This window comes from Podarcis raffonei, chromosome 7, assembly GCF_027172205.1.
Source record: "Podarcis raffonei isolate rPodRaf1 chromosome 7, rPodRaf1.pri, whole genome shotgun sequence".
In the NCBI taxonomy this organism is placed as follows: Eukaryota; Metazoa; Chordata; class Lepidosauria; order Squamata; family Lacertidae; genus Podarcis; species Podarcis raffonei.
This window is the reverse complement of record NC_070608.1, coordinates 46,300,225-46,325,064: the sequence shown is the minus strand read 5'-3', so window position 1 is coordinate 46,325,064 and position 24,840 is coordinate 46,300,225. Positions and strand designations below refer to the sequence as shown.

Sequence of the window (24,840 nt, the reverse complement as noted above, 5' to 3'; positions counted from 1 at the left end):
AGGAAAACTGGCCTTCTGTGGCAGGTCCAACAAAATATACGTTCCATGGAGACAAGAGTGGACTAGGGAAGTGTACCAACTATTAAGCCTGTAAGATTTCTAGGAGGAACAGGATGAAAGAATATGGTGGAAGAGAAGTGACTGCTTACACATTGACTTCTATACAGAGCACCAACTTAAAGAAACCCATCATAGTATTTAAACCCATTTAAAAGCATATAACATCAACATGCAGTATAAGAAGGTAGATTGCTCCTCTTCAAGTACGTTTTTAATAAGAACTATTTCCCAAAACTGTCCCCTTTACCTCAATTTAAACCACTCTATCACAGTTCTGCTAAACTGTATTCTTTGGTTTCCTGTCGAAGCTGGATGGGATACTTACTTAGCCCTGCACTGGATACAAGCCAAGAGGTATACGATTAAGCTCTAGCAAGAAGACAAAACACCAAACATTTATGTAAGAAGCACCATCATTACTGATCACCATTTATTCAAAGTCATGGAATGCCAGCAACAGAACAGACCAGGTTGGCACATCAGGCTGGACAAATACGTGATTGTAGCCATATTTCCATAGGCTATGGGCAGCAGCACTGTGTTACATGTTGAGGCAACAATTGATATTCCACTTGACAAAGCTGTCAAGACACAATAGAAAGGATCGACAGCTACTGAACTGGTAGAAACCATGCAAGAATTAACAACAAAATGATCCATGAATAGGTGTGTAATAAATATCTTTCTGATAACATTAGAGGAAAGGGCAGGAGGTCTGCTTAATTTTGTTAAAATTTAGTTGTTTTAAAATGGCCTTTTTTTGCAACCCGAAAACTAAAATCAATTTCAAATATAACAACTATTGAGTGACTGTAGTAGTGACTTTAGTGCAGAGGTCAGTTTCAAAACCTGATTTGCTTCCTTGCCGCTCCAAATGACAGTAGACTGAAGGAACCAATTTTGCAGCCTCTGTGAAGCTCTGGAGTTAAGAAATTTATTTCACACCTAGGCAGAAATGGTAAAAATGAAGTCTATTGATCAGCTTCCGCTTCCGCTTCCACTACTTCAATTCTGCGTGGCCCATAAAGTAGAACGTAAGCTATATGCCAGTCTCCACCCCCTGATAGCCTCAAAATATCTTCAGGTGTAACAATGCTGACTTTGTCGTCATCAAATTTAATCCACTCATCTGTGAAGAAAAAGAAATAGTAAATTAATACCACATATTACATGAACTATTCAGAGCTAGGATTTCCAATTTATCGTTCAATAAAAGCAGCCAGCCCTCATGTACTATTATTTTGCTAGTGTCTAAAATTGCCTCAGTACCTTGTTTTCTTTTAACCCAAGATACGTAATGTCCAGAAGAACTAGATCTTCCCTGATGTGTTAGCACTGCCTGTAGGTCATAATATCCACAGTTGTTGGAGCCAATATCTGGGGGAGAAAGATCATAATGTAACACTACAGTAAACAATCCGCACACTTACCCATGTCTCTTTGTGATTGCCACAGGAATCTTTACAGCAGGCATGGGGAACTTCCATCCCACAAATTTGGCCCACAAGCCTACTTTCCCCAAACCTTGTCCATGTGGTGTCAAGTGCCAGGCAGATAAAGGTAAAGGCACCCCTGCCCGTACGGGCCAGTCTTGCCAGACTCTAGGGTTGTGCGCTCATCTCACTCTAGAGGCCGGGAGCCAGCGCTGTCCGCAGACACTTCTGGGTCACGTGGCCAGCGTGACAAGCTGCATCTGGCGAGCCAGCGCAGCACACGGAACGCCGTTTACCTTCCCGCTGGTAAGCGGTCCCTATTTATCTACTTGCACTCGGAGGTGCTTTCGAACTGCTAGGTTGGCAGGCGCTGGGAACGAACGACGGGAACGCACCCCGCCGCGGGGATTCGAACCGCCGACCATGCGATCGGCAAGTCCTAGGCGCTGAGGTTTTACCCACAGCACCACCCACATCCCATGCCAGGCAGATACTGAAGCAGCTAAATCAGCTGTGCAGCTCGAGTTTCTCATGGGTACTTGATTGCACAGTGGATTCCTGCAGAAAGCAGCTTTACCACCCAGTGCTGCAAAAATACTTGACACCCAGCACGGACAAGAGGTCTAGACCTGCCAAAGTTGACCCATGAGAATTGGAACTGGCGTGCCCACTGAGTCAAAAAGGCTCCTAACCCCTGCTTTAGGGTGGGGATGGGGAACCTATAGCCCTCCAGATGCTGCTAGATTACAGCTCCTATGATCTTTAATCCATTTGAAGGACCACGGATTCCCCATCCCTGCTCTGGGGAAATGCAACTAAGCCATTTAATACAAAATATATTTTAAGCCATTTGGATTAAAGTTGGGTTCAAGTAAGGTTTATTCATGAATGCATTCTCTCCACATAAGCACACACCCAAGGACACCAAATTAAGCATGTGAAGGAAGAGACTGCCTGCAAAATTAAGCAGTGTCTGGGGTTAAGGAAATTTGTAGACACATAGAGCGAATAGCAGAACTACATGTAACAGGCTTGGGAAGAAATCAGCTTTGCAACCTGTGTTATTTTTGTCCAGACTTGTTACCTGTGGCAGACTGCAAACAACATGCGTAGAAAAACCATGCAGTTCCATTTTAACAAGTGCAAGCCAAAATAAATTTAAAAATCATCTACTTTAACAACAAAAAAGAGCGTAGAAGATCAAATGCTTGTCTGATGCAAAGACATGATCTCACCTGATTTCTTGTTATATTTCTGTAGCAGTTGTGAGCTTTAGTTTTTGTACCATAGATACTGCAATCAAGTGCCATTCAAATATTAAGCTGTGCAATTTATCAGACACCTCTTACACCCTTCACTCGCTTGGTTAAATATATCTTCAGATATTCAGACAAGGAAATAATAAAAATGCTTATGTGTTTTGTCCATTTTCAATACCTAAATGCCTTATGGTAATCTAAGATGAAAAAAATCAGTAGAGTTTTAAATGTATCCAAAGTCCTTTCAATTTCCACTTACCATCAGCAAAGGAAAATGGCTCGTATTTAACTTCCTTCTGTGCACCATCACCTTTACTAGACTTAAAAAATAAACATGTTTATGGTTTACATGAGTTATGTTCATATAAGGCAAAAGAGAAATACATTTAAAAAATAAAATAACTTATATCATCTTAATAAATGATCACTGATTACCTTTATCAATGAGAAACGATTTCTAAATAAAAGTTAAAAGTCTTTGGAGCAAATTCCATGGTGTGTCAAAGCATTACAGAAGCTCCAAAAGTATCACAGCCAGAGTAAGAAGCACAACCAGTGAAGAACTGGCCACTCTGCTTTCCCCACTAATAAAATTAAAGGGAAGTCTTTGTCAGCAAGAGGGAAATGGCAGCTGCATACTTATTTTAAAAAATTGTGGCTAATACAATTACTAGGTCTAGAAATTAATGAAATTCAACAGCAAATGTTGATACTCAAACCTTAAATTTTTGAAAATATAGCATTATTATAAAGCATCTAAATGATGTTTGGGTCATAATGGTTCACTTGCCCAATGCTGGCTCTTATTTAAGGCCTGCGCATAAAATAAAATTAGGTACACTGCTAAACCAATCTTAATAGGTCACCTACGTTCTTTGGCTGCTGATTCGCTTTTTTGTCTTCTAGTTCCTTGAATTTTGATCGATACGGGGTCATCTTTTCTTGCAGTTCTGATGTACATAGCTCAAATACATCCAACATAAGAGGGAATTTAACATCCTAGGAGCAGTTAGAAGAAAGGCTTGCTTAACATCTCTGTAAAGCATCATATGAAGCTAACTGACCACCACAGACACCATTTCCCAGGACTGCTTTAAATGCAGTTAACACATTTAAAGTTGCCTTTTCACTTAAAACTCAGGATTTACTTAAAAAACACTTACGAACATAGCAAGCTGCCATCTAGCTCAGAACTGTCTCCTGACTGGCAGCAACTCCCAAGTTTCTACCTGGAGACTCTAGTTACTGAATCTGGAACTTTTTGCACATAAAGTATATGCTGGAGCTAATAGCCCTTTCTATAGCCTAGCCTTAACATTTGACATGGAAGCACCCAAATTCACTTAGCAGCTTGTTGACCACCAGGTGGATCAAAAAGCAGAACTGTAGTGGTGTTTTGAACCGCCCTGGGATCTTCTGGATGAAGAACTATATGCAAATTTAAATAATTATAATAATAATGTATGAAACACCTACCTTAAGAACTTTGGCATTCACAGATTCTTTCTCTTTGTAAAAGAAACGAACCATCTGAATAGTCAGGTAGGCAGGCAAGCGACTTATCTTGGACTAAAACAAGCAAAATATTCACAGCAGTAACTACTTAGCTGCAAGTGGAAGCAAATGAAGTATGCATTCATTTTAAACTTTATATCCTGTACGACCCTGGATTACAAGAAGAAATTTCACTGAAAATAAGAACACTGAATTCCATATACAGTGGTACCTCGGGTTAAGAACTTAATTCGTTCTGGAGGTCCATTCTTAATCTGAAACTGTTCTTAACATGAAGCACCACTTTAGCTAATGGGGCCTCCCGCTGCTACTGCGCTGCAATTTCTGTTCTCATCCTGAAGCAAAGTTCATAACCCGAGATACTATTTCTGGGTTAGCGGAGTCTGTAACCTGAAGAGTCTGTAACCTAAAACGTCTGTAACCTGAGGTACCACTGTAACTGGATTATGTGCAAAATCCACAAACAAAATACACACCTTTTGGTACAAGTAGTATCAGGTTCCCATATTTGGCTTGCACTATTTACCCAGCCCCACACTACCCCCACTCCCAGCAAGGTACATGCACATTGTGCAGGTGATACAAGTTACTCCCATAAACTACTTGTTACAGTATTGGAATGGGGTATCAGATTACAATACTTAGAATTATACTGCGTACTTCTCCAATTTATGCAGCACAACAAAATCCAATCTACTGATATTGTAGGGTCTTTGAACTTTATTACTTTCTACACCTCTAAAATGTCAACATAAACGGTTTTATGGCTACAAATTTTACTCACAGATTTTATGTAGAGTGCATTTCTTTGCAATGTTGGAGACAGCTTGGTAATTTCTTCTTGAAGACGCTGAAACAGAAACATAATACTACATCACATCATACAAAATCATTCCAAAACCCCTGCTTTGGTGTCTTAACTTGCCCTCTCCCTGCTTTTATTTTGGTTTCTGCCAAAATAAGATACAGCCTATATCAATGGATGGGTCTTAAATGCAGTAATCTCTGGAGCACTTTCAAGCAATCACCAAGAATAGGGAGATATGGAACAGTCGGAGATGTCTTTGAAATGCCTATCAGCTGGTGACATTTTGAGTTTGCATTTTAAAGTCTGAACTAAAAAGCAAAGGGTGACATTCCACACTGTACAATCAGACATCTGCTCATACAACCCAATCTAGTCTGGAGTCTCCCCATCTGTTCTGCGTTCTTAATCCTGTGGTCACACTTAGGATACTAGTCTACATTTCATGCTCAGCCTTCTACCTTAACACCATATCGGTTTTGAAGGAGACCAAGAAGGAGGAGAGTCCTCTTGAATTCTCTGCTTTATTAGCATAGAAAAAATTAAGCTACTAAAGAAATGGTATATACATAGCAATCGGATGGGATAGAGAAGGCAAAATGCAAAACATAACTTGCAATGCAATTCTGCTTTACAGATTAAGACACCTAAAAGTTGGGAGTGCATGTTCAGGACACAAATCTGCATTTTGTGTCCAAACAACCCACACAACAATTTTTTCTCCCTATCCCCACCATCTTCTTGTGGCTTGTTTTCAAGCCAGCCAAAAGTAAGCAAGGTCTTTCAAGCACTGTGCTACAGAAAGAAAGCAACTTCCAGAGACAATGAAGTGAAGTTGCTCACCAGTTTAAGACCCGTGAAAAGATATTTTACTTCTTGATTGATAAAACAACTAAGCTGGAGTTGATTCTCTCTTCCTTTTGTGACATCCTCCTCTTCTGCTTCTGTGCATTTCATGCTTTGCGTAATGTTAAGGACAAATATATATTTATGCAAAGACTTGAAGTGCTGCTCTATTTCAACACTGCTGAGCTTAATGAAACAGTTAAAACGAGTGCCAGTCAATACTTACTCTTCATTTCAGCATGTTTTAATTTGCTGTGAAACAATGGTGCTTATTTCAAGGAAAGCTGTTTTGATAGCAGTGACCAATTCTTTTGCTAACAAACGGTACATGACACATTTGCACATCCTGGCATGAACTTCACCTGCCACCCGCCCCTTGCAACTTTGGAACTGTTTAACAAAAACAGCTGGCTGTGTTTTTATTTGATTTGAAACCTTGCTACATCACATCAAGGATGAGGAACCTGTGACCATCCAGAGACTGCTGGACTATAACTCCCATTGCCTGTGACCACTGGCCATGCTGCCTGGGGTGGATGAGTCTTGAAGTCCAACATCTGAAAGGCCCCAGATTCCTCACCCCTGCCCCAGATTCACTAACAAACAAACAAAGTTTGTGTAGCTCCCACTTTGGGAGATTTCCCAAACTTAGATTTTCATTTCCCTCTATCCACTTGCCATTCCTTATTTCTATTCTATGTTAATAAAAATCACCCATCCAATAAAAAAAAATGTTTCCTCCTGTGTCAGTAAAATCCCAACCCTGCCCATGTTGCTATTACCATGAACATCATCCCCCATGTATTGCCAGTAACGTTTAGGATACACAGTTTCAAACTCAATACTGAAAAACTGGTCAATTAAGCTCTTCTTTTTAGGAGGTGCTGCTGCTGCTCCTGAAGCTCCAGAGTCAGTCTGTAAAAACAAAGAAGTAATATAATAATACAATTTATTATTTATATGTCGCCCATTTGCTTCTGGCAAAATGTAAAACCACAGTAACACATCACACATTAAAAACTTCCCTATACAGGGCTGTCTTCAGATGTCTTCTAAAAGTCATACAGTTGTTCATTTCATTGACATCTGATGGGAGGGCATTCCACAGGGCGGGTGCCACTACCGAGAAGGCCCTCTGCCTGGTTCCCTACAACTTCACTTCTCGCAGTGAGAGAACCGTCAGAAGACCCTCGGAGCTGGATCTGTGTCCAAGCTGAACAATGGAAGTGGAGACGCTCCTGCAGGTATACAGGGCCAAAGCTATTTAGGGCTTTAAAGGTCAATACCAACAACTTTGAACTGTGCTCTGAAACAGACTTCTCATTCCGAGCTTCTTTAAGCCACATTACATCTTCCCAGTTCCTTTACTCTTACAATGTTATGCCTGACCTTCAGTATTACTGCGCTTATTAAGACTGGGTACAGAACTGAGCTTTGACAGCTGTTGAAAAGTGGAACACTTCCTCTCCCTATGTGAAATTGCTTAAAGCAGCTGCAGGACATGGAAGGAGGAAGGCAGGGAGTGGAAGTGAGACCAGGTTGAGTGGGTACTCCACATGTGGAAGCCACTGACTGACGGCTTCCAGCACGTTCAGAATCTACATTAGCTCGGTCAGGAGCTCTTAGTGAACAGGAGAGCTCTAACGATCCCCATCCTCTTCAATATGAAGGAGAGCTCTGCATGGACAAACCCATTGTGTGAGCTTAAAGCTGTTCCTTAACACTGGATAAATGAGGACAGCTGTGCTCTCTGAAATCTCTAGGTATATGTACCTCAGATATACTCCATCAAAGCAACTTTTTATTGATGGTGGCGTATTCAACAGCTTGAGTTTCTTATTTCTGTAGTTGCTACTCAAGGTTTTTTCTACACAGTGCTAATATTTGAGACTTCAATTCTAAGTTAAAAATGTGGACAGGTTTCTGTTGCCACTACAGTCAGTTGTTCAAGTATTGGGGGGGGGGAGGAGACACATTCGGAAAGTCTCTGGAAATGAAGCTCTGCAGCAGTATAATAAGCGTATTAAAATATTATGTACTATAGGTCACAGTCCTTAAGGTTTACCCCAAAACTTGCACACAGTCAGCATATGGTTTTTCGTGTGTGTCAAAATCAAAAGTTGTTGCTGTTTTTGGCTGAGCATAGAGTTAATGCCATTTTCTCCAGGACTGTAAGACTAAGACCACTTACTTCCATAACTGTGTCATCTTCGATTCCTTCTAACTTCTGCTGCAGGACCCGCATCATCTGAACCCAGCATTCATTGGCATCCTACGAAAGAAGCAGAGAAAAGCAAATGTTTGGCACAGTGATAGCTCGAGTTTGAGGAAAGAAGTTGCAATGAATATACTAATTTGAGTTTACTGCAAACATCATAAATCTGAAGTATTAACATTACTTCAAAAGTGCTTTTCTTCATAGTTGCTACAGAATCATATAAATACAATTATTAAATTCAAGTTTACACAAACTGTATGTAGGTTTGTACTTAATTATTGCCTCACAACTGAAACATATGAGATTCATTGAACAATAAATGTAATTTGGGGAGACTTATGCTGCCTGAATATTAGAAAGTAAAATAAAAGCATTTACCTGTTGAAGATATTGGCCTTGATCCCCTTTCTCCGCAAACTGGGGAAAGGCCATATGTAAAAACTGGAGGAGAATGATGGGAGGGATACTAGAGGAGGTTTTATCCATGGAATCAAATAAATCTCTAAGAGCTTAAAAATAAAACAGAGTTGTTTTTAAAAGTGAATAAACATTAAACTGTTAAGTACTAAAGGATAGATACAATAAACACAATATAGTTCAAATAAATATTTCCCTTTTTATTGTATACCGTAGTATTGCTTTTAGTGCAGGGCTACTTAATTCTTTACATCATATGCCCCAACAATCTTCCTGCAAAACAGGACTAAACACATCACACCCTTGTAACAGACTAAACTGCTGCATGTGGAGATTCAGTGATTGAGAATCCTGAATGGCACATGTCAGGGGACTGCCATCGGAACAGGGGAGGGAGGCAGAGGGGCCATTGGCATACAGAGAGCCTGCAAAAATCCTGAGGAGCAGTTCCTCTTCCAGTGGTGGGGGAAGCCACACCTCCAGTGGAGTAGAGAGGGAAGGGGCCAGCCAAGCGAGGAAAGGGCTTGAGGATGCTGCAGAGAGCTCCAGCGCCTCACCTGGCCAGGAGGGAAGCACGCCACTTCCGTCGCCCACCTTGCGCAGAGGGGTGAAACGCAAGGAGGGGAGGCGGAGCCTTGGGGTGCCAAAGTTCTTATGTTGGGGAAGAAGCCGGAAGGGGCCACTCCCAGATTCTGCAAGTGACTAAGTCGGACATGAACTTTATGGCTCTGCACTGTAAATAGTTCGCACAAGAAAACCTATAAAGGACAGGTCGGAGTCCTGCCTGGTTACTCACAAGCAACCACCACACCATCTGACAGCACCCAAAGCCAATTGTTACTACGAAATTTATCAGAAGCTCCTCAAGAGCATCTCTGAATAAGGATATTTTTGCTCTTTAAACACAATTATAAAACTTCACACTTGGAAATCATGAGTTACATTTCAGATTCTTTGAAAACTCAAGAAACATTATTAACTGTTGATAGAATTATAGAATTGGAGATTTGTAAGGGTCTTCAACAAAACGACAGTAGTTGATTTGGGGTGGGGACAACCCTAGACATTTCAGAAGTACAAAAAATAAGACAGTGAGATGTGTTTCTTTGCCTGTTGGTTTCCACTCAGTTATAATCTAGTGAACAGAATCCTTAAAATTCTGTTACAAAGAGAAGAGGGTTTTTTTAAGCAGCAGAAAGCTCTACATTGATGGTCAAATACAAACCTGCTGTGATGTACTGAGCAGAGGCCATTTCTCCTGAAGCTCTTAAGGCACCAGCATATCTAAAGAGATGTTTAAAACATGTTATTTAATTTGGCCTTGGAATCAATGCAGCCCCCACAAAAATAATGCTGAGGCGGACTTTTATCAGGACTGTGTTACTTGGAGCAAAACTTATCTAATGAAAGTGTAGAAATTGAGAGTCAGCTTCCATTTAAAATAATAATGAAAACGTGTCCTCTAGTGTCTGCAGAACAGTCAGCACAAGGTTTCCAGGATCCTTCTGTCCCCAAGTCTGGATTACTCATTATTTGTTCCTCCATCCCACCCCAGAAATTCTACTCCCACTGACATTGGGACAGCGTTAGGCTCCTTGTCTTGCTCCTTTCACTGTACACAGAAATGAACTGAGGCCACAAATTTACTCCAAAGCAGAATCTCCCCAACAACACAAGATAAAATCAGTTCTCTATTCTGCAGAGTTCCAGATTCTGCCTTCCAATAACCGCATTTCTATACACATTGAGTTCACTGAGTTACGGCACAACCATCACCTACCATGGCTTCCATATTTATCATTACCATCTCAGGATATACTAAAAATGAAGTTATTGTTTAAAAGCCAAGCGCTTGGGCCCAAACATGAGCAATCAGAACTTCACTTGTGCAATATGGCTTTCCAATCCCTTCCTCTCCCTACCAGTCTCCTATGCCCACTGACAAGCTACACCCAAGGGTTAAGGAACCCTCTGGGAGAACATGTGAGTGTGGCACAGAGGACTGCAGCGAAAGAGCAGAAAAGAAAGAAAGTACAGAAAGCCACCTTGCATAGGCAAAGCTGCCTTTCAATTGCACAAGATCCAAATCAAGGCCTTAAAAGGGCAACGAGTCCATAAAGAGTTGCTTAGCCGAACTGTTCACCCATCTGGAATGCTTCAGAATGTTATGACTTCTATTAATCTCTGTTTTATATGCAAGTTATACAAGTCATTCATTTGATTCCTACCTCCCAAAGTGCTAACAAGACTAACCTTTGCCTATTCTGCTTCTTGATGAATTCACAAAGAGCGGGAGCAAAGTGGCAGTAAAGAACACACAGAAGTAACATTAAGCATGAAAACACTATTTTAAAGGCATGGTAAATTAATTTTGCACCAACTACTTAATATGAAAGCATTAATATATCAGTCTTAATCGCATCTCAAATCACAGTACTCTAGGATTTGGCAACCTGAGAAGTATTCTTAAAAGCCAACATAGAAGCTATTATACTGAATATGCTACACTAGGCAAACAAGGCACAGAAAAAAATCTGGAATAAATTGGATAGGAATAGAAATCAAATTTTAAAATAATTCATAATAGCGTTTAAGTCTACTTGCAGAAAAGCAGATCACTAACTGGATCTGAATTCTACCACCAAATTGTAAGCATCAATATATTTAGTACCCATTAAGAAGAGAAGTTGAATGTTAAAAACAATAAGGTGCTCATACTGAAGCCCATCCCCCAAAGCCACAATATTTAATAATGATTTTGAACATAATTGAATAAAATATGAAACCTACCTTTTAAGGGCCTCTTTCAGTTCTGGCACAGAGCGAATACACTGAACTGTAGCATTCATATAACACGTATTCCCAAGATTTGTTAAGCCGCATGGTAACTCCATCTACCACAAAAATATAAGAGTGCTTGAATATTTTAGAGCAGTTTTTCCTGAGTGATTTCCAGGAAAGCACTATCAACATTTAGTTCTATAGCACTTTTGCACAGCTAAGGCTAGTACATGAACAGCTATTACTTTTCTGTGGACAAAATTAAGTGGTTTGTTCAAACAAACAAAAAAAGAAAAGCTTTTACACTTTTAACTAAGGCACCACTATGGATCCAAAGTGCAATTCTATACAAGTCTACTCAACAGTTCCATTGAGTTCAATGGAGCTGACTTCTAGCAAGTATAGTATTGCAACCTTAAGACTCATGCAAAGGCTTGCTGTAGTCCAATGAATCCAATTTCTTTCCTTTAAACAGCTACCCCACCACCATGCCACAAACTGCTTTTGAAATTTTCCTAGCTTAATAGGCAATAAGCAGTTGACTGTTAGACTTTCTCAAACACCCTTCTCAGGCATACAAAACTAGGTTTGCAGCTCTTATACATCCAGACTTCTCTCTGAGAATGAAGCAAGTTCACAACACACTATTAAGTTAAACTTGTGGCAATATGAGGAAGTACATTCAGACTTCTGCAAAGGGATGAAAAAATATGCTTACAGCTGAGGCTAACTGTTCTTCTGTCATATCTTCCACAAAGACAGGCCGAGCAATTGGTTCTTCAGGAAGCGCCTCAGCAGAACCCATCATTAATAAGGTCATGCCCTGTTCAAAAAAGGAACAATGACTATAATTAGACAATTAAGAAATAAAATGCATGGTGGTTTAGACCCTTTAACACTTTGGTTACTTGTGCACGTTAGGGAATATCTTTCAAAAATAATATTTGAGCACTATCAGTATATTCCAGTTCATTTTTTTAAAATGTAGGCTCTGTCATATTCTTAATTAACCTTGCCTCTCTTCTTTCCAGTGATGCTTTTATTTACTAAGCATTCAGGAAATTTTTTACCAAGATTGCTAAGTAATGGTATCAGCCATTAAGTCTGACTTTCAATTACTACCTTTATGCTTGCTTCTTCTTTAAAAAACAAACAAAACCCCGACTACCACATTCACAGCTGAATATTTGTAGCAAATACAGAACAAGGTTTTAACAATTCACATAAAAGGGAGGATTTCTGCCCAAGCCCCCTCCACCTGCAGCTTACACACTGTATCCCACACCATTACCAAGGGTCTCCCACCCCAAAGAAGCACAGAAGACAGGGGCACAAAAGTGTAGAGAGAAGGGGGAGGCAGAAAAGTCTCACTCTATGAGCTCTGCCCCATTCACTGAAGAAAAATTAGGATCCAAGACATCCAGCCCAATATAGTCACTGAGCAATACTTACATTTTTTATTTTGATGTTGCCCCAATCATCATCCTATTGAACAAAACAAAACAAATTTAAGTGCCTGCAATAATATTAAGATGAGTCAGCAGATCTAGTAGCTGCAAAACCCAAGGCACAATCCCCAGAAAGACGTAGTTAAGTGCTATTCATTCCAACAGAACAAAAACATGAATAACTTTATGCAGATTGCACCAATGTGAACTGCAGTGCAGTAGCTTCAAGAACACACATAGAGCCCCACCTATGTAAAAGCTCTCACTCTCAACCATTAGAAAGACTTAATACATGAAACAGGGAAAGCCTATGTGCACACAGAGCATTCCTTTATCACAGAACAGACTGAAAATGTGAAGTATAATGGATGGGGAGTACACTTGCAGCCACTCTGAACTGCCAACATGGGCTTGTTCCCCAAAGTGTTGTATCAGCACTTCCACTCTCACAAGGTGGACCCCCTAATTTTCAGCAATTCCTTCTTGCTGCTGCAGTCCTCCTGACATTCAATTCCTGATGGTCCCCTAACCTTCAAAACTATGTGAAGGCAGAGGGCCACTAAGGAAGAGGTGGGAAGTCTAATCCCACAAATGGAGTACCTTTCCATTCAAAGGATGGAAGCTAGAGTCCAAGCCACAGACTCAGAAGATTGTGAATACAGTGGTACCTCGGTCTAAGAACGGAATCCGAACTATGAAAGGGCACTGGCGGCGAGAGGCCTCATTAGGGAAAGTGTGCCTCCGTTTAAGAACGGTTTTGGTTTAAGAACCGACTTCCGGAACGGATTAAGTTTGTAAACTGAGGTACCACTGTATTTGTTAATGCCATTCTTTGTGCAAGCCATTAACTATATAATAAGCAGTGTAATATCTAAGACTGCTTCATGTTTTATAGGTTTTCCAGTTATATATGAAAATATTCCCAACTATATACAAGCATACGTTGCCATAAAATAGCAGGTGCTTCATGTTATTTACCTGCAAAAATAAGCAAGCTCTCAGGCTAGTCAGGAAGGAATTATTTACTGACAGCTACCTGCTAAGGCAACTAGAAAAGTGTTTACATATTAGAGACAAGTATGTGCATGTTGCTTCCTCAAGGTTTATTCTTGCTCAATCCTTGACAGATCCCTCTTCTCTTTAAATACCTCTAGCAAAGAAGACATGGGCACCTCCTACAAGAACTGCTGAACAGTTCACGCATTAGGAAGTAGAGAGGAACCTCGGGTTACGTACTGTCCTCCTTACGAACACTTTGGGTAACGAGCTCCGCTAACCCTTGTTGCAAACTTTGCCCCGGGATGCGAGTGGAAGTCGCATAGGAGCAGCGGGAAGCCCCATTAGCGAAAGCGCACCTCATGTTAAGAATGGTTTTGGATTAAGAACGGACCTCCGGAACGAATTAAGTTCATAACCGGAGGTACCACTGTATTCACATAATTTTAGCCAAAATCTGTTTCTTTGCAATTCCAAGCATCACTTTCAGTCTTGCGCTCTGAAGCAACAGACAATAAGTCTGCTCCATCTTCAACATGTAACATGTATCAGCTCTCACATCTTGCTTTAATCTTCTCCAGGCAAAACATACCCAGGCTTTTCAACCATTACTCAATGGCTGCCCTGTTTAGGACATATTATAGTGTTTCAATATCCTAGACGCAGGACTGATTTTTCCTGCAGTACTCATGGCATCAAATTGCCTAAGATTAAAGTTTGAGTGATTTGATAGTTTTTACCATATCAGCTTGCTGCATCAAACTAAAAGGAAAGCAACAAGTGTCTATGTGTATCTATGTATTTGCATGCATAGACCACTTGCAACCCACCAAGCACTACTGAGTTCTAGTTCATTTAAACAGGGCACATCTGGAAGCAATGCTTGGTGGGTTGCACACACATTCTCTAAAACATCACAAAAGCAGACCAGCTCTCTTTGGTTTGCATCAATATGCTAGTTTTAGTTATCACATTACACACAGGAAGTAATCTTCCTTTCAGCCATGTAGCTTACCATACCCAAAACTTAAGTACCTAAAGGGAAGCACCACTTTATGGTTACCTGCTTTGTTTAATTTTTTGGTGCTTCTCTACCTGTATCCAACAAGCCAAACTCAATCTGTTTTCTCCTGCTAAGAACTGCAACAATCCACTAAATTTATAAAACACACAATGACAAAAGTATGGCAAAATTATTCTCAAACTATACCTTTAAAGTTCCACCTTTCACCATCACTTTTTGTCTGTCAGGCTGAACTCCAGTCAAAGCAAAAAGCTGCGCTTTGAATACCATTGGAGGTTCATCTGTATTCAGCTCCACTCCATCAAATTTCTCCTTGCCCCACTTTACGTTAACTGCAAGGGGGAAGAAAGAAAAATAGGACCGTCAAGTTATGGTACAGTGCTGTGCGTTCTTACATGCTGTGTACACTGAAAAGGTTTATAGAGGTTTATATTTCATTTTACAATGAAATATTGTAAAGCACAAATTTAAAGGAAAGATTCGCTATTCAAGCACAAAGGATTCTGCAGTCAAGAACTTTGCAGAATAATGAATCTTATATGGTTAGCCATGGGTTGGCTTAGCATTACTTGCAAACTAGGTCATTATTTGAACCTCCACCAAAGCTTTCACATGTGCAAGCTGAGACATTCATCCCCGGTGTTATTCATCATGTAAACCACTGGTCTTCAGAAGACCCAAAAGTCCTCAGTACCTCCCAATGCATCACGTCCTGATCTTTATGGATCACACCAATGGCATCAACACCAACCATCATTTTGTTGTTCACTTTAAAAGACAAAAAAGAAGGCTAGACAGAAAGCTACTAGATGAAAAGGAGAACAAGGACTCCGTCTTAACAGCTGTATGCAAAGGTGATTTCTAGAGGGAAACCTCCCGTCACTACTGCATGACCAGCAGCATTCAACAAAATTCTCACACTCCCACACAGGAGCCCACTATATTCTCCTTTGCGACACATATCACCACTGGGGAAAAGGAAGGAAGATGTGTGTGTGTGTGTGTGTGTGTGTGCGCATAAAATAACTTATGAATAAGGTCACGTATTCCATGTTGTGATCAAAAGGGGCCCAGATTCTGACAAGGTTGAAGATTGCCACTCGAAATCATCCAGGATGGGTGGCTTACGCAGTGCATGAGAAAACAAGAGGAAAGCTTACTGTGCAGCAACCCCATTTTCCTGGAGAGGAAGGGGACCCTTGCAAACAATAAGCGACCCCTAGTTCTTCCTCCCTCACCAGGCCAGGTGTCTCCATAATGCCAAGCCAACTTCGCACCTGATAAAAACCGCCTTCCCTCCTTCCCCCTGTCTCTGGTGGGCAGGAAGGCCCTTCGGAGAAGGCAGCCCACGCAGTCCCGTGCAAGCGAGCCCCGGGCCGGGCCGGGGAGCGGGAGGACCCCAGCAAGGCCTACGAAGGAGAAGCCGCACTAGGCCCCTGCGCGGCGCTGGTGGCGGGAGGCGGAGCAGGCTCACCTGTGAACAGCGGCATGGCGGCGAGCGAGAGCAGCCTGCAGGAAGAAGGCGGGAGGAGCGGCGGCAGCGGCAGCTCAGGGCGCGCAGAGGAAGCGAGAAGGAGCTCTGGCGGCGCGGCGCTTCCTTTCCTCGGGGTCTCATTCAAACCGGCCCCTCAGGATGACGCTGCAAGCGCGGACGGGTGCGCGCGCAACTCCGGAAAGGCCGCCTCGCTGCTGCCCCCAGTGGCCGCGGCGGCGGCTTCGGAAGGGAGCCGCGTGAGGTAGCTTCGCCGTCAGTCGCGCTGCTTCCGCCTGCTTAGCCTCGTGATCGGACCCGGTATGTCCCGTTAGTTACTCAGATGTAAGCCCCGCTGGATGTAATAAGATTTGCCCGGCAAGTGCTCGTGCAAAAGGATCCTGGCCGGTGGAGGGAGGGGCCTGTTCCCAGTGTGTCCTGCTGACTTCGTTTGATATCGCACTCTGCATGCATTCTTTTCCCCCCGTTATCACTGAATTATCCCCGTCTAGTATCGGAATGAAATAGTCAGGGCCTTCAGCAGGTCAATTCATTCTTTAGTTCCTTTCGTTTCTTTCCCCCCACCTCTCCTTTATCTCAAACGATACTTTAATTGATGTTCTCTTTCGCAACTGCTCAGCCATAGATTTGACAACACAACTTCGTTGGGCGGTTTTTGAGGTGGTTGTTTTTTTAAAGACGTGTTTCTAATTTATACATTTATATATTCCTGCATACCTAAGGAATCCCCCAAGTATACAGAAATTACTGCTTTATATTTGGCTGGCCCCATTTTGCTTGCAAACTGTTAGGTAGTCAAGTACCCAATTTACTAACTATTAAAGTAGATTATGATTGTGGCAAGAAGTCTTAGTAATTTATCCAACAAATTATTAGCCCTGATCATTAAAGATACATATCTGGTTTCTTTGATAAATTGCTTAGATGTGCTGCATTCTAGGGTCGTTTTGGAAAGTGTCACACTTCACTTGAGTTGTGTGAAAGTGCATCTCCCAGCTCATCTGCAAATTTCCATACCTATATGACTTCCACCTGCAATCTGCAACCAGAAATGGATATATTTTTACACTAAGCTCCCTCATTACCAAGGCTCCTGAATTCTAGGTTGATTTAAGGGCATCCTTATTAAATAAAGCTGTATATATTCACAGCTTTGATGAAAAAGCATTGTCTTTGAGGCAATGTGATGGTTCTGTCTATAGTGCTTGATCTGTGATTTAATATTCCTCCAATTTGTAGACTACTCATCAGGTCAATCTGATTCTAGTGCAATTTCCAACAGTACACAGAATGCAATACAGAACTGTTATTCTTTTTAAGCCCAATTAATAGAGCAGCATGAGAACGATTACACCAGAGCAATCATTAATGTACTCCCAGTGCCTAATGGAAATGTTTTGTCAGCAGAAACTCATTGTCTAAACTTTCAGAGTTGAGGAGCCACATCAAAGAAAGCACAACCCAAATGTGCCATTCAAAATTGCCAATGTTGAATGAAGCATCTGGTTCAATTTGTCAGCCCTATGAGAACATAAGCCCTATGAGAACATATGTACATAAGGTAACCCAGCCACTCCTTCAGTGGCTACTCTGTTTAGAGCAGGCTTTGGGCTGCAGCCTTCTCCTTAGAGCTGCTTGGCCCCTTTTGCCTTTGTGTGGCTTGACGGAGAGCAGCTTACACTTGGGACAACTCGGGCACCACTCTCTTGACTTCCCTTGCCAGTAGGGACTTGAACCATGCCAATAACTGGCTGGGCTTGAATTGCCATCAGATCTGAATATAAGGGAAAGCTTCCTAGAGTAGCTTCAATACAGTGGTACCCCGCGATGCGAATGGAATCCGTTCCGGAGCTCCGTTCGCATCCTGAAGCGAACGCAACCCGCGTCTGTGGGTCACATTTTGCCACTTCCACGCATGCGCGTGACATTTTGACCATCTGCGCATGCGCGCACAGCAAAACCCAGAAGTAACGCGCTCCGTTACTTCCGGGTCACCGTGGAGCGCAACCCGAAAATACTTAACTTGAAGCACATATATTCCAAGGTATGACCGTACAGTCAACGTCCAGATTTGCCTCCCACAGAGAAGAATCCAGATCATTTACAGCAGGGGAAAGTCAACATGGTATCCTCCTAGATATTGTTAGAATGCAACTTCCCACCCCAACCAGCATAGCCAATGGTCAGTGAAGATCAGAACTGTAGTCCAACATCTAGAGGGCATCACATTGGCCTGCGCGACAGTGTCAAATTATTTGCATGCCACATATTGGAAGAGGGATTCTAGTCTATTGGCAGTAACTCCAATGCTTTTTTTCTAAAACAAAGATTAGGGGTACTCTTATTTTGACTCAAGAAAATCACCATTTTATAGTTCAAATCGGGGGAAATAAATACAGTACAGTGGTACCTCGGGTTACATACACTTCAGGTTACAGACTCCGCTAACCCAGAAATATTACCTTGGGTTAAGAACTTTGCTTCAGGATGAGAACAGAAATCACGCAGCAGCGGTGCGGCGGCAGCAGGAGGCCCCATTAGCTAAAGTGGTGCTTCAGGTTAAGAACAGTTTCAGGTTAAGAATGGACCTCCGGAATGAATTAAGTTCTTAACCCGAGGTACCACTGTAAATGGACAAAAGTACAAAGATTCACAAAATGTTTAGGGGTATGCATACCCCCGTGTACCCCTCCAGAAAAAGAGCACTGAGTAATCCTATGACCACCTCATGCACCTGGCTGTGAGTAGGTAGCACAGTAAGTCTTGGAGTCACTGAACTGCCAGCTTTAAATCTTCCGACAGCCTTCTCTCAAGATAAGAATTTCCTCTAGTCCATCTCTTCCTTCTGTCTCCAGAGGGTTGAGAAAAGTCTACACACTATTAGGTGCAATGAATATTTATCAATAGGTGATTTTTCCAATTGTTCTCTTCATTCCATACTTTCTTTTCCCCTACAAAATTTATATTCTAAGAATTACCATATATGTAGCAGATGTTTATTGTTCCGATTATTGAGAACACACTTCATTCAGAATAGTAACCATAGCATTCTAAAGAAACGATAATGAACTTGTGTGACATTTTACAGACTCATTGGTTTATTGCAGCATAATGTTTTACAGGCAACAGCTACTCCAAATGATTCATGAAGTGGACTGATAAGGTAGAAGATATATACATATGGGTTGAGGAACACCAGAGAACAAAACAGCACAGTGAAAACAGAATACTGAGAAAATATATCAGATCTTGATACAATACATAACTTAAATGGGAACATTAACTCACAATATAATGACATTGCGTGGCGGAGAGGCCTGATACCAAATTCAGAACTGAGCAGGAATCAGTATTTTAACAGGTTCATCTACCCACCATAGGAACTGATTCCTGAATATAGCAATATGCCCTGGAGATGAAACCAATTGGGCACCCTAAATTTGGGGCTTAGGCATAATTCTCCAGAATGTAACAGGTGAACACACATGAAATGTCACCACATAGCTTTCAGCAAGGATCAGTATTGTTCTGCATCAATACCCTTCTCCCTCTCCTATCAAATTCTATGTTAGTTCTGTTGCTATTAAGCTACCATATGTATATATGGTTGTGAGTACTCTCTTATCCTCCCTCCTAGGCACCCTCATCCCCTCTACCAAAATTTTTAATCTGGCAAAAAGGCTGTAAATTGCACATTTACAGGTAATGCTTATACCCATCTGTAAATAAACATTTATTTTCTATCCATCTTCATGGAAACAGTGTACAATTATACAACTTTAATCAAGAAAACAGAATAAAAAACCCGCACCTTTTGAACCAGGGGAAGCAAGCACCAAAATCACTATCTGCCCAAATCACTTGCTGGCCTTTCTCCATTTTCCTCTCCTTAAGGTGGGTTCATCCTTTCTTCACTTTGGCCATATCAGCCCCCACTTATTTCCAGTGTTGCTTCCCTGTTCAGTTTTAAGAACTTACAGTGGTCAACCTCTCTGCTCCACCTCTTCTTGCATGTTCCCTCTCACACCAATTCTTACTCCGTGGCTGTCACAAGCTCCCCTATTGCCTTCTCTCCTTTCTCTCTCCCTCCCAGTTGCTGCTTTTGGCAGCTTATGCCATGCTGCCCTCCATTCCGTCTTTCCTTTTCCTTCCTCAAACCATTTTTCTCTCCTTCCTCAAGGCCCGATTTAAGAAAATCTGTCCCTGAACAATTCTGACCTTCCTCATGGTCTCCCCTGCTACAACCCAACTCTTAATTTGTTGTCAGTTTTCTCTGGCCACCCCCATCTCATCATCTAATTAAGAGTCCATGCTACTTCTGTTTAGGGATAGCACAGTATCACTGACTTCCAAAGAGTGCAGAATAAGCTTGACAGGTTTTTACTACTCATCATGACTTAATTATAAATTAAAATATATGTAAATATTCTCTTTTAAGAGCTGTGTACCTGGTATAATTTCCTTTTGATGAAAGTCATTATGTGCTTACTAAATGGGATTTAACAATTCACATATCAAAATAAATTCTTCAAAGTCCTATGAATTTTTTTTCTACTTTACCCTGTATTAAAATGTAGTATGACATTATAAAAATGTAATTTAAAAAATTTATCAAGTTTGTATCAGATTTAAATATGTTGACAGTTATCTGTTTGTAAAGCATCATAATTTCCCAAACTTCCTAAGAAGTGTATTCTGGAGAAAAATACCACAGTCATTTTCAAAATAGTTCTTCCATAAATTAGTTTTATTTTGTATTAAATGAGCACGAGTCATTACCATAGTAATAACAGATATGCTTATTACATATCTATTAGTGTGGCTTTCAATACCACTTTAAACATGCAAATCGTCATGTAGACGAATCAGTTTTCCAGTGCTTCTTATTTAATACACAACTGCAAAGCTGTTATAAGTTACTGAAGAGGTATTTGGTTAAAAAATAAAATAAGCCATACTGTTCATACCACAATAATATTCCTGCTACAAAGCAAGAGCTTAAAATGTACTCAATTCCTGTATTATCTGGAATTTTAAAGTGTTCTAGGTGTTTCAAATTCGTGGTACAAGCATTTGTTACTTTTTGTATTTATGATTAAAATCTCTCTTGGTAACAGGCAATTTCATTTAAAATTGTACACATGAAAATGGAACTAGCTTCTACAATACTTTGATCAATAAAACCACTGACACATAATAGGTATTTGAGATTTCTACACTTATTTGACATGGCAGTAAAACAGATTAAGGCACTAAAAGGGCAACATCCATTAAAAGTGTTCTAACAATAATTTACATTTCAAACAGTGCATACATTTTGTGGGGTGTGTGTATTTGCTATAATTAGCACTTCAAATTGTTAATGCAATATGTTATACAAATTATAGAAAAAAATATGTACCAAAATATGCTTCCAAACTTGGTTGTTTTAACTTACGTTTCTAATGCCTCTAGAAGTAAAATTCTGTATGGCTTGGCAACAATGCATAGATTACATGCAATTACTCATTTTCTCCCCCTTTACAAATATGCAGAATCAGTATTTTGTAAAGCAAAATATTTAACACCTTGAGCTGTCATGATGAATTATTAGCATTAACAACAATGCAGAAAAGGCACAAGTGATTATATTTGTTTTCAAGCAAATTTTGCTGTTTTCTGCACAACTTCGAGTCTTCAAAGAAAATTCAGTCCTTCTCAGTTTGAGATACCTTCTTTCTATACTCATATTTGTGTGCTTATCTTGATATAAATATCCTTCCCACAGGGTAAATAGTCCTCTTATTCTCATTGATACAAGAAAAGCTCACTGCATTCCATCATGATTAGCTGGCGGTTTTATTGTTTAGAAATCCAAAAAGGCAGCAGTTTAAACTTATTTCTAGCTAAGCTTTATTTGCTTTTACTTGCATTACATAGTAATAATTAATCTAATCTACCTTAAGGCAAACCCGCAATAAGACACCCTCAGCGTGCTTTTTGTGCCAAAGCAAGGAGGAGAGAGTAATAGCAGTCTTAGCCCTGAAGCCTGTGATAATTGCATTGTAACAAACAACCAGTCTGCACTGCCCTGTATGGTGGAAAAAAGCACAGCTTTCTCAGACTCAGCCAGATTCCATGGAGTGTGGCATATATTGTTAACTGGAAAGAAAAAAAGAAAAAGACACCATTAGAATTGCCTCATTTTTCATTATGTTGTTTTTAGTTTAACAGGTCAACAATATTTAAAATATTGTTCAGGAGTTAATGAACCAGAGGCACGTTAGAGCAGTGTTACATTCGATATTCTGTATACAATGGAACATTAGTGGAGACTATCCTATGTACATACTGAACATTTTGGGGGGTTTTATGTTTTTGTTTTTTTTACTGTGTGCATTTGTATTGAGAAGCTGCAACTGGCAGCAGATTCCCACGGTATGATGGTAAAAATGTAAACTTTGCTATCAATTGCAAACCACACACAGGTCCCACTATCCACCCACTTGCTATGTGAAAATTCACTTATCTGGATGTAAAGAATTATACCCAAACCTCACTATACATTCTGTAGATTCAGATATTCAAATATAATTAGTATTTCTGGTAATATCACAACATAAATGAAATAATACAGAATCCTGAATATGTTTATATATGCTTTATTCATTAGTGCAACTCACAGAGCTGTGCCTAATCTAGGATCAAAGTTTGTTTTGGGGTGTGTTTTTAATAGCATTTCTATACTGCTTCAAAATGAAAAGCTACCAAAATAGTGTACAGTAAGATAAAATAGAACATATGGTATTGGTAAACTAAAAACAATTTAAACCAGTTCTACCATTATACAATCAATATTCCATAAACTGACTGGGTCACACTTCAAGGAAAGCCTTGTTAAATCAAAATATATGAATAGATATCAAGGTGGTAGGTGCTTGTCTAATTTCTGTTTGTAACTCATTACAGAGGGCTAGAGCTGCAACACCAAAAGCCCAGTTCTTAGTACACACTACGCACATTTCTGGGGCATGCAGTATTCTCAGGAGTGCTCCATTTCAGGAACCCAGTTACCAGGCAGGGATATATAGGGCAAGGCAGTCCCTTAAGTAACCTGGTCCCATGCTGTTTAGGGCTTTAAATACTAAAAGCAAAACCTTGGAAGTTCAGTTTGTAGGATACTGGCAGCCAGTGCATCTCCCTCAGCAAATACGTTCTATTGTGTTGGTGGTGTGCCCCAGTCAACAACCTAGTCGCTGCATTCACTAGTTGCAGCTTCCAGACTAAGCCCAAGAGAAACCTCATAGAGCACATTCCAATAATCTGAGATTACCAATGTCAAGATCACAGCTGCCAAGCTATCTAGGTCTGGAAACAGGTGCATCTGTCTTACCATTGAAGCCACCTGTGCCTCAAGTAACACAGAAAGATCCAGGAGTACCCCCAAACTACATACCTGTTCCTTCAGAAGTGTAATCCCATCCAGAAAAGGAAACCCAAACACAGAAACCACTCTCACACATTATTATTGGCCCTCATCCAGTCCCCCACTGCACCCAAACAGCGGTCCAGAGCCTCTACAGTCACTCCTGATTCAGATGTTACATAAAAAGAGACACTTCGCTCCAAATCCCCTGATGACCACAGCAGCTTCATAGATGTTAAGCCACCAGAAACAAAGCTGATGGGAGAGAGGGAAAGATCTTGAAAAACAGAGGCTGGTGGGAAAGGGCAATAAGAAGGGGGAAAACACAGACACTAGCCTGAGAAGGATAAGCGGGAGCAACAATAAACCGTACTGAACTCGAGGAAGGCAGGAAACAAACTGGAGTATAGAATCATGGCAGCAAAAGCCTATTTCCAAAGCTTTTGTTCCTGCCTTGACCAGAAGCCATAACCCAGCTAGCAGAAGGCAAGTAACAATACTTATAATTTTGCTGGTTGTTGGCATTTGTCTTATCAGGAGACAATGGAGGATTGCGCCTTTGGGGTTGAAGCCAAACCGTTGGAAGAGTTACAGCGCCTGCTTACTTATCATTTCTAATCCTTACAACAGCCCTGCAATAAGACTCAAGAGTATCTTTCTTCAGGCCACCTAGTGAATTCATGGAAGATCCATAGAACCATAGAATTGTAGAGTTGGAAGGGACCACAAGGGCCATTTAGTCCAAACCCTGCAATGCAGGAATCTTTTGCCCAATGTGGGGCTCTGAGATTAAGAGTCTCATCCTCTACCAACTGAATTACCTCTGTTGCTACTGGGATAAGATCTGAATTGGGGATGGCCTGATTTGTAGAGCAGTAGTTATAATGCAAACTTACTTAACGTCAAGAATGTGAAATAAATGTCAAGGACATCTATGGTTATAAAATATTGGATCCAACAAGTGACATGAGGATGCAAAATTGATAAAGATGCACAAGTCTAGTACTTGGATGGGAGAATGCTTAGGAACCCCACGTAAGTTGCTCTGGCCTTCCTTAAGAAAAGCAGGCTAAATAAGACTAACAAATAATAAATAAAGATGTAGCAGAATATACTTTTTACTTGTTCTCTCTAGGAAATA

The 24,840-nt window shown here is 40.8% G+C and overlaps 2 protein-coding genes across 3 annotated transcripts in view; both read right to left on the bottom strand.

Moving 5' to 3' along the window:
* Positions 1 to 455: 455 nt before the first annotated feature.
* On the bottom strand, positions 456 to 16,458 carry USP14 (ubiquitin specific peptidase 14). Its single transcript, XM_053396419.1, has 16 exons — positions 16,277 to 16,458; positions 14,989 to 15,134; positions 12,787 to 12,819; positions 12,053 to 12,157; positions 11,344 to 11,447; positions 9,779 to 9,837; positions 8,515 to 8,645; positions 8,110 to 8,190; positions 6,745 to 6,833; positions 5,916 to 6,030; positions 5,052 to 5,117; positions 4,229 to 4,321; positions 3,623 to 3,751; positions 3,012 to 3,072; positions 1,330 to 1,437; positions 456 to 1,189 (listed from the first exon to the last, which is right to left on the bottom strand). The coding sequence occupies exons 1-16, from the start codon at positions 16,290 to 16,292 to the stop codon at positions 1,032 to 1,034; spliced, it is 1,494 nt and encodes a 497-aa protein (XP_053252394.1). The 5' UTR covers positions 16,293 to 16,458; the 3' UTR covers positions 456 to 1,031.
* A 2,911-nt stretch (positions 16,459 to 19,369) lies between these two features.
* The window catches only part of ROCK1 (Rho associated coiled-coil containing protein kinase 1), a 60,040-nt gene continuing 54,569 nt past the window's right edge, over positions 19,370 to 24,840 (bottom strand). For both annotated transcript variants that reach the window (XM_053396416.1, XM_053396417.1), the window contains one exon: positions 19,370 to 22,435. In XM_053396416.1, coding sequence (XP_053252391.1) covers positions 22,432 to 22,435 — 4 coding nt within the window. In that variant the 3' untranslated portion in view covers positions 19,370 to 22,431. The remainder of the gene's footprint in view (positions 22,436 to 24,840) is intronic.

Excerpts from the sequence above, each read along its gene's own strand:
- USP14 (XM_053396419.1), bottom strand. Across the intron at positions 12,158-12,786 it reads GCAACATCAAAATAAAAAAT|GGCATGACCTTATTAATGAT; the intron begins GTAAGTATTGCT and ends TTTTTTGAACAG. Across the intron at positions 3,752-4,228 it reads TGAATGCCAAAGTTCTTAAG|GATGTTAAATTCCCTCTTAT; the intron begins GTAGGTGTTTCA and ends AACTGCTCCTAG.